Raw genomic sequence first — 10,712 nt, 5'->3', positions numbered from 1 at the left:
GAAGGGCTGCAAAAGGCTTCTGTCTTGAAACCCTGATGAGCTGCTACCAGACAGTGAGCAGAGACAATAGTGAGCAAGACACACCACTGGTGTGCAACCTGCAGACCCAGAGGCACGATTGGGTGGGGAACAAGGGTACTACCAACATTTTCAAGGATGGGGCCAGCCCCCACTCAATATTCTGCTGTGACATGCAATATATTGCAGTGCTTTCACGCAGCCCCATGCTGCACTTCTAAGCCCTAAGTTTCAAGGTATGGTGTCACCTTACATCACTATGATGTCATGTGACTGGCAGATTGGTGACCTCACCTCCCTGTCAAATTCTTCTGTCTAGAGGTGGGAAAAGGAGGATCTGGTCTGCCAAAAAGAAAAGACTGCCTGCCCCAGATGCAGATGAGGTTAAAAACCTTCCTTGGTCATGAAGTTTAGTGAGTGACCTTAGTGCCTTGCCTATTATCTCAGTCTAGTCTACTTGTCAGAGTAGAAAGGGCACACATAGTAAACCATGTTGCCTGTAGAGAAGTTCCCTAAAGTGTACTACTACTTGCAGTAGCCACTATGATGCACTTCTTGTGGGTCAGCTAGAGGAGGATCAAAGGACCCTGTGGGCTTGTTTGTTGTGGAAATCTGTTCCATTCCGACATTTCAGGGAGTATATGGAGTTTAAATATGCTAACCCTTGCTCTACTCAACAATGTTCCTAACAATGATTCTTGTAGAACTCACCTTTACCCAGAAGACTTTTGAGTCTAGGAAAAGCATCCTGATTACTTAAGAACAGCAGGGACCACAGCAATTCAACCAGCACCATTCTACCTAGACTGGGCCAGGTCATTTGATCCTCCTCTAGCTAACCCACAAGAAGGGGTGAAGTTGCTTTTGAATGCTCTTCTATAAGGCTTTTGAATGCTCTTCTATAAGGTTTCATTCACATGAAGAACCAGGACATTAGGACAAGAGGCACTAGCCTGATTTCCACTCTGACTCAACAAATTTCCATATGCATTTTCCATATGTTTTATATTCCATATGTATTATGTATGTGTTCCATATGTCCAAGTGGTACAATCCTGGGAACAATGTACCACATGCTCTCTGAATACTTAAAAGTGGTTTTTGAAAATAAGCAACAAATGCACAAGATACTTCAATATTTAAAACGCCTTCTATCTCGACCCGCAGAAATAGGGCTCCTCTACAATAGCTACTGGGAGTGTATTCTGTTCAGTTATCCAAGCTGCACAGTCCAGTTTGGGTGGAAAAAGGAACGTTGCTTTTGAACGGTTCTTATCTGTAATTACCATCTAAAGCAAGCCTCAATTTTATAGATCAGTGTTTTTTAAAAAATCTTATTGAAGTTGTAGGATGCATAAGCTTTGCTTATTGATCAATGTTCTGGATTTTGGCACAGGTAACTCTAGGAACAGATATACAGGCCAGCTACATTAAATTTCTTCCTCTCCATGGGTGGCATCAATCATTAAGTTGCTTGAAGCGGAAAACTGAATGAACCATATTTTGATATTTAAATTTTCTCAGGTGTTTGCAAAAGTTCTTACATTGTTCAGCTCTACAACTATTTGACTTGGCTTCTGACTGCTGCACCACACCCATGGCATATACCACGTAAAAAGTCATGGCACATTGCTTCATTTATAATGAGTGCATCATAATGATGGCACAATTTATTTGCTTGCTTCAAAGATAGCATTATAATGAAGGTGTGAGCAGATTGCCTTGCCTTGATGAGCTCCTGACAGGTCTCAGCCCCAATGGCAAACAACCTCAAAAGTAAACAACAAGTAGATGTGAAGGGAGGAAGAGAAAGCAGAAATCTCAAATAATCCAACCACCACACATTTAAAATACATTTGGGAGGGATATCAATTCCCTGATAAAATAGCCAAATTTAGGCAACTGTAAAAAAATTACTTTTTATAATAGGAAAGTAGGCTGACTGATGTTGCTGAGTTATCCATCTCAGTACTGTCTACATCATGTTCCCAGGCTTCTCTCTCAGCAGACCACTTGAAAATGGCTAAGGGTCTTGGCAGACCTCTTAAAGATATTTCTGTATGTTGTAGTAATTCTAATTCCATAGAATTCACATTGCAATACAATAAAATACAATATATGAAATGAAAGCAATAAAACACAATTAAAAATCAGTATGAATACTCAGTCTGAGGAGTACAAATCCACACACCACGTGAAGAAAGCTCATGGACCACTGGTAGTTCATTGGCAACAGTTTGGGAAACCTATTCTGCAGTGATTGCCATTGTCTCTCTGGGGCTTCAGGCAAGGGTCTATCTCTCACCTCTACCTGGAGATGCTGGGGATCAGGCATTAGATCTGAAAGGTTACAGCCCTTCCCCAATGATCACATTATGTATACTAGTATCACACGCTCTAAGGGAGCAGCTATTTTGAAAAGTTAAGTACAGTAGCTGTGCAAGGGAGTCATGCCTGGCCCAAGTCTCCTGTAAATTACATGTGGAAATGTGTGACACAGTCATTGAACAAGGACGTGCCTCATTCCATTCAAGGTGGTTCTTGAAGGATTCGCTAAAAATTCAACACCTTCTCCAGAAACTTAATTTCTAATCCAAAAGGTTAATTTATGCTGAAATCAGTTTCAACACAGATTTTTTAAATACAAGTGCTTCATGGCACTTGTATGTATTGCAATCTTTTTTGGGGGGTGGAGAGAAAGGCTGTATGTATGTATACAAAGAAATGGTGAGAACCATGTGCTATGTTGGCAGTGGGGAACCTCCAGCACATGGGCCAAATTAATCCTGTGAAGATGTTTTCCCCAAATCATACCCCATCCCTGACATCATATGCAGTGTCAAATGTTGAGCAGGTAAAGAACGTGGCTACAAAGGAACAATTTGAGCACTAAGTATGCCCTTTGCTGTCAGTGCCAACTTGACAAGCCCGACTTGGATCTTCAAGTCAGAACAAGCTGGAATGTGTGCAGAAGAAGGGGACCAAGATGTTAAAGGGTCTGGAAACCAAGCCTTATGAGGAACGGTTGTCACAGTTGGGTATGTTAAGCCTAGATGACAGAAGCCTGAGAGGTGATATGCTAGATATCTACAAATATCTCAAGGGCTGTCATATGGAGGACGGGGCAAACTTATTTGATGCTGCTCCAGAGCATAGGACCTGAAAAAATAGTTTCAATTTAAAAAAAAAGAAGATTCTGACTAAACATTAGGAAGAACTTTATGAAGGTAAGAGCTGTTCGACAGTGGAATGGACTACCTTGGAAGGTGGCAGATGCATCTTCATTGGAGGTTTTTAAGCATATTGGATGGCAATCTGTCAGTGATTCTTTAGCTGTGATTCCTGCACTGTAGGGGATGGGCTAGATGTCCTTGGGATCCCTTCCAACTCCAGTTCTATGATTCTATGAAGGCACAAGACAGCACCCTAACCACAATTCATTTTATTTCATTTATTAAGCACAGAGTTTTCAGCTCAGTCCTGGCTTGCATGATACTCCCCAACAAATGGGAAAGAAGGAAAGTAAAGTGGGAACCATTTAAACCACGAAAAGGCACTGTAGGTCCAAGCTTTGGTCATTCAATAAAAACTCAAGTATAAGATTGTTTTGTGTTAATTTAATCATACAAATATTCATTTATACATTAAGGAAAAAGCATCTTTGTTTTCCCCCACAATGTGCTATTACAGGATTCTTCCCAGACTCAATGAAGCAACACACATCCTGCTCTACACATGCACTCCCCCCAGAGAGAATAAAGACAGGCTGCAGAATCAACCACTCACTCACACAAGAGAAAAAACAATGGAAACCCAGACATGGGACAGCGTGCATTTCTTAGCCCCAGGCTTCTCCGGCTACACTGTACCTATAGAGATTCAAGACGCACTCATCTGCAGCTGGGGGGTGGGATGAATACACATTCCCAAATCCCTGAGGCCTTAGGATACACCTTTCACCTGCCCCAAATAGGAGCAACAACATAGGCCCAACCTGACAGTGCAGGCTTAGCACCCATCCCCAAACAGAGACAGAGCTTACTTGCACCCACTAAGGCTCAAAGCCAGCTCAATTTCCTAGTGAGAAGACTGGGTGCTCTTGCCTCCCAGGCACAGTCACATTTTCAGATGCAGAGGTTGCCAGCACATTTTCAAACCCAACAGCTTGGGTTACAGTTTAATCTGCATTAAAATAAAAATAAAAAAAGAACGCTGCAAACAAATGAGAAATCCAAACTTCCCTTTGTTAAATTAAAATTACTTCTTCCTCCTCGGGAATCCATCATTTCTTCCAGAATGAGAACCACTAGGGAAATGGCCAGAGCCAACCACACTTGTTACATGAAGCAAGCTAAATTTGGGGGAGCAAGAATCAGTCACATTTCAGGAACAGGGATATGGGTCAAGCAATGCTTAGCTTCCTCCATGTCCAAGCAGTATCACTTTGGTAAAAAGGGTTATTTTATTCACAACGTATTTTTACAGATCATGCAAGAGGGAACGAGAGGCATATACACGATAATATTTGAAGTGGGTAAGTGTGTTTGCCAATATGTGCATTTTAAAGCTATGAGTGGCTCTCTGATTCCTGTAATTGCAACAAAGCAATCTAAATACCCATGCCACTTCCAAACTCAGCAGTCTACACTGTTTCCCCTACATGTGATTATATCTGTACAGAAGTGCTGTGTGTTAAACCTAGGCACTGGTTAGCATTGCCACCTTTTTCTCACAAAGGGGTTGTGCCTTTATGACATTCAGCTATTCTGCAGGTACAGCCACCCCCCATTACTACACCTCCATGTTATGTAAAGCTACATCTACTGTGTTTCTGCTTCCCATGCTGTTGAAGCCATAGGTCATCTGTTGAGGAGGGGGGAAAAGGTGGCAGCTTCCCCTGATAATTATGAAGCTAGTATTATGCATTTGTGAAAATCAAACCTTTATGCTTAGGCACAAAAATGTCTTGCCCTCCTTAGCTGTCTGAAAGTGCTGCTCCCAAGCAAACATGATTTTGGCTTCAGCCATTTCAATGGCTCCAAAATCATCAAAAACGCCTTAAAAACTAATGAATTTAAAATCAGAGTTCCAAGAAGCTCCATGAATAATAAAGGAGGTATTGTATAAAGAGAAGAATATTTGAGAAAAGAAACGAGACACAAAACAGTGAGCATTTTAAACATCATCCCATTGTCATCACTGAAGGGATTATCACTCAAATCAAAATACCTGCAAACAGGTATGAGCCCTTTGTAACTATTTATATAGAGATCATCCCCCGAGAGAGGAATGTTTATCCCCAGAAAGATCTCAGAAACTAGCGACAATAAAGAGGACTACTTTTACTGCAACCAAGCTGGGCCCTGGCTGTGATTTCTGCTTTCTTCAGTGGAACGACTGTTTCATTCATAAAAGTCACCAGCACTCAAAAGAGGAGATAGTATTTGAGATGACTTGCAGGAAATGGTCATCCCTACTTGCTGTAAAAGAACAGTAGTGGGCAGTAAATATCAGTTTTTGCTCCGCACTATGAAAAAACTAAAGTCTCCACAATGTTTGACAGTTTGGATGGTGAGGTTTCTGAATACCTAACTTGGTCTAAAGAGAAAACTGAATCTGTTTTAACTTAGCTTACCGTAGTAGCTGCCAGTTGTTGCCACTGACTTCCAATGTTGCCACCAGAGGTTACTCTCTCTCTCACACACACTCATCTCAAAAACCATACAGTGTACTCAGTCTTTTCTTTGCGTATCAAAAAAGTTGCTTGCCCAGGGCAGGAAAAATAAATAAAAACCAATTATCATGACTAATGCTATACATAATCAGTTTCTACACCTTATTTTGCATCTGAATAATATGCTGCTTATGATGATTAAGATAAGAATTTGGGGAGCCAAGCTGGGGGAAAGTTAAAGGAAGGTATTCCATAGTTTCTACACTCTTCAAATTAGTTGGGATGCAAAAAAATTATACAATTCTTCAAAAGTGAAAACATCAAATTAGATGCTGAGCTGGCCTAGAAGACTGAATACCTACACATCTGCCTACTAGGATCCTAGCCAGATCCATTTAGACTTTGGGTGCTATATATATATGTTCTGATGGGAAACAGGGTTGTGGTCAGCTATACAAAAGAATAAAGGCCTCGTATGCAAATCAACCCAACAAGGTAGCTCAATGCATGTTACTTCAGGCCTTACATCACCCCCATCAGTGCATACTCATACTTCCACTATCTCAGACCAGGGAGTTTGATCTTCTAAGCGAGATGAAAGGAAGGAGGCATTGCATATTATTCTATCTTTGGCAGATGGCTGCTGTGGCCTAGTTCAAGTTTTTGAATTAGACAAAACCCCCCTCCTCCTTAAACCGATGCAAAACCCAAGAGTTTCAAGAGACCATGCTCTGCTAATTCTCTATGGAATTGGACAGATTGGCCTCAATTATATGGCTATCATTCTTCATGGGCTATACGCAGTTAGATCTTAAACAGTTCCACACCCTTGATACACACACACACACACACACACACACACACACACCAGTCTATAAATCGAAGTGTTCAGAGATCAAACAAGCTGATAAGCAGAAGGAATTGCTGTGAATGGCTGCTGATGGTTCTTCTTTCTCCCATATGCTCAAAGCAATTTGGTCTCTGCCAACAAGCTAGTTATTTTTTTATCACTGAAGACTCAAAGTAATCATTCCAATATAAAACAGAAGATGTGAAATTTACATCTTAGAAGTGTCATGGAAATTTAATAATTGGTGCTCTACCACTCCGAAAAATAATTTTTCTTCTTGGCACAAAAGTGACATATACATGCATAGCTGTCTCAAAGACAGTTACCGTACATTAATGAACATGGGAATATTTCAATATGCTAACTGTCCAGGGCAAACTTTGGAATTTAAATAAGAGCATGTGCCACAATCAAAGCACAAGACACCCCTCTTGCATCAGCTCAGTGTTTTTACCCTCTTGACATTCTTGCCCTGCACAACAAATGGCAAAAATGGGTCTGAGCAACCAAACAGAAAAGAACTAGCAGATGACTAATGCACACCATGCCCAGAAGAATGATACCAAAAGCAGAATAAAGGCAAATAACCAAAAGAAAGAAAGGGGGAAAAAGACATCATTAAAATTTATGGATCTGGATATTGATCAAGCTAGAAATTAATACCATCTGACAAACAAATAGCTGCACTAACCAAGAAAATGCTAAGCAAGCTTCCATTTCATAGCAAGCACATCTCCATGAAAATGCACGCTGTCCCTTTTTAAAAAAGTTATGAACAAGGAACGAAAAATTAACATTTGCTCAGACTACAACCTCTCTGTAGGCAAAATAATTTCTTTTAAAAAGAGATGGCTTTTCCATTTTAATCTTTTTTAAAAAAATTCTTTTAGGCTACCTAATTAACTGTGACAATGACTTCTAAACAAAACATTGGTGTATTTTTCTCTCTCATAGCACTGAACAGCACTCCTGAAATTCAGCATTCACACATGCATACTTTAGTTTTGTTTTTTTTCTGGAAACAACTAGTCTTAAGTTATTGTTTGTTTTCTTCTTATCTCAGGATATGGAGACCAAGAAGGGGGTTCATGTTGTATCTTCTATAAGCCATAAGAACTCCCCCTCCCTCCCAAGTCCATTCTTTGTCAAATTCTCTTCTCGACGATACCCGTTTTTGTTTTTAAGACTGTCCAAAGGGATAAGGACCGTGAAAACCCTGGAAAAGAATTAGAGACAAAAATTAATTTCAGAAAGGGGAATAAACTAAGCAATGTCTGTTCCAATGTGACCACAACATCCCAAGTGTATGAAATCCTCTACAACCTATGTTCTAAAGCCATTTATCACTTTTTACAAAGGGTCATACAATTCATTTCATTTTATTCTATTCTCTTCTGCATTTCAATGCTACATTTCAATGTCTACACAGTCAAAACATATTCCCTTGCCACCTGTCATACTAAGCCCAAAGAAAAATCTAGAACACTGACAAAATCATTGAAGTGAAGTTCCAGTTTGGGATATTAAATACTTTCAAGAGGTTTGGTATAATGAACTCCTGGAATGCTATAACAATGCAATTAAGTTCCCTACATGGCTCTTTAAATCTTTAAAGCTCATGTTCACGAACCAAAAACAGTCCTAGCCCCAACGGTTTATGCACAAACAAAACTGCTCACTAGGCTTAAAGATTGATTCTGTCTCCCCAGTCAAAAATGCCATATTGAGTTGCAGACCTCATGCATGTTTTGTGGCAAGCCAGAATTGGCAGTATTAGCAGAGTTGACCTTCTTCAAATTCCAAAACATGCATACAATAAACTTTCAAAAGCCTATTTGCAATGAGCCAACTTCACATGACTTAAACCAAGGTAGGCAGCACTAATATAAGCCACACTTCTACAGGTTTTCAATTATGGCTATTCATTAGCTGGCCACCATTGGTAAAACAGGCACAAATTAATTTCTAAATTATGACCATATATAATAAGAGGCATATAAACCTATCATTTCCAATCCACAATGTTTCAGCCACTCTTTACTCTACCAAAGCATCATTCTAAAACAGTGCATTCTTCAAATAAATCTCCTCTAAAATACAAATGGCATCATCATATTTGTTTTCTACCTTAACTCACCTCTGGCATACATTTCAAATGCTAGGACAACATTCAGTTTTTAGGCTCTGAAAGACCAAGCGCCCAATAGCAATTTATAGATATTTTTTACCAGAACCCCTGAAGTACTAATATGAAGCTACTGCATTTTTTTCTTAAGAGGTCACCAGGGATGGTGGGGAAGTGAAGTCCACGAGTGATATATTTTAGTTGGCCTTATAAACTTTCCAGAAATATAGGAACATAAGAAGCTGACTTATATCAAGTCAGACCATTGATCCACCTAGCCCCAGTATTGGCAACACTGACTGGCAGTGGTCCTCCAGCGTTTCAGGCAGGGAGTCCTTCCCAGCCCAAGCTGGAGATGCCAGGGATTGAACTTGGGACCTTCTGCATGCAAAGTATCTGCTCTACTACCATATTCTTTTCTCTTATATGCAATATACATACACATTATTTGTCAGTCACTATTGCACTGTCTTATTATCTGCGGGTGGTGCTGTGGTCTAAACCACAGAGCCTAGGGCTTGCCGATCAGAAGGTCGGCGGTTCGAATCCCCGTGACGCGGTGAGCTCCCGTTGCTCGGTCCCTGCTCCTGCCAACCTAGCAGTTCGACAGCACATCAAAGTGCAAGTAGATAAATAGGTACCGCTCTGGCGGGAAAGTAAATGGCGTTTCCGTATGCTGCTGTGGTTCGCCAGAAGCAGCTTAGTCATGCTGGCCACATGACCCGGAAGCTGTCTGCGGACAAATGCCAGCTCCCTTGGCCAGTAAAGTGAGATGAGCGCCGCAACCCCAGAGTCGTCCGTGACTGGGCTTAATGGTCAGGGGTTCCTTTACCTTTCTTGCACAGTCTTATTATCTGGAAATCAGTTGTGTTGCATTGCATTCTGCAAATAAGATCTCTCTTAGATATACCCAGGAAATATTAATAGCAGAGACAATAACAAGTGGATAGCCAGTTACACACTTGACTCTTGTAGCTATAAGCAGCTTCATTTGCTATAGGATACATCCTTTAGGCAAGGGATTGCCAACTTTTTTAGACCAGTGGGCACATTTTGATTTTTGAGAGAGTGCTGTGGCTGCTAGTCACAACATGGCTGCCATGGGGGACATGGCATAAATTAGAGGGGTGAACAAAAGGCAAACTATGGAGATTTTAAGGACTGGAAAATAAGACAGAAGCTGGAAAAGCAAACTAAAGGAGGAGAAAAGAGCAACTCTTTAGGACTCAAGGGATTCCTAATGCTTGGTGTCCAAATAGCTTACCAATCAGCCACAGCTCTGACTTTGCCCTTTGGTTAAAAACAATGACAGATGGGAGCTCATTTCACATACCTAAATTGCTTAGAATGGTACCTGCACATTTGCTTCACAACTTTCTTTCTAGGAGGACTAGAGATTTACCATTTTTTCTTTTTTTAAAAAAATAAAAGCTTAGAGTCTGGGGACCCTGCCCAGCAATGCCAATGAAGGACTTTGTGAGCACCAGGGCACTGATATGGACCACACTGGTGGCCCTCACTTTAGGTGGTCTGTGCTTTGATGGTAACAAGTTCTGAAGTAATCAGTAATCTGGAAAATACTGCTCCTTTTTCTACTGTGGAATGCTTACTCTAGTAGTGCAAAAGTTTCTTCATAAAAATAATTATCCCATTAGTTTTCTTTTTGACTTCCTGATGTGCCTCCCAATTAGTAAAAAATGATAACACTACCCAATTAAACTTTTGGGTAAGAACCAGCTCTTAACTCAACATTACTGTTGGGAATGATGTTAACTGGGAAACGTAATTCCAACATAACTTAAGTTTCTCTCCAAGTTTAGGTATCTAATATAGAAAAGATTGGAGTTGAACATCATTGGCTTTATTTTTATTTAGTTTGTGGTGTAATTTGAATAAATAGAAGTACAGTTTATTTATTTTTTAAGGCATCAGCTTTTGATGCATGGCTGCAAAACAAAACAGAAGTCTTCCAGTTTACACTGATGGCAGCCTCAGATAGAACTACTCAATCGTCCTCTATTTCTCATCACTTCCTGGCCCGTTCC

At 40.4% G+C, this 10,712-nt stretch overlaps 1 protein-coding gene across 1 annotated transcript in view; it reads right to left on the bottom strand.

The window, feature by feature from the left end:
• Positions 1-3,615: 3,615 nt before the first annotated feature.
• ILRUN (inflammation and lipid regulator with UBA-like and NBR1-like domains) overlaps positions 3,616-10,712 on the bottom strand; it is a 33,150-nt gene continuing 26,053 nt past the window's right edge. The window contains exon 5 of the mRNA XM_081010155.1: positions 3,616-7,758. Coding sequence (XP_080866281.1) covers positions 7,723-7,758 — 36 coding nt within the window. The 3' untranslated portion in view covers positions 3,616-7,722. The remainder of the gene's footprint in view (positions 7,759-10,712) is intronic.

The sequence above is a fragment of the Podarcis pityusensis genome (genome assembly GCF_964106645.2).
Source record: "Podarcis pityusensis genome assembly, chromosome: 6".
Lineage (NCBI taxonomy): Eukaryota > Metazoa > Chordata > Lepidosauria > Squamata > Lacertidae > Podarcis > Podarcis pityusensis.
Note: the sequence above shows the minus strand (reverse complement) of the source record. Positions and strands in the feature narration are given on the sequence as shown.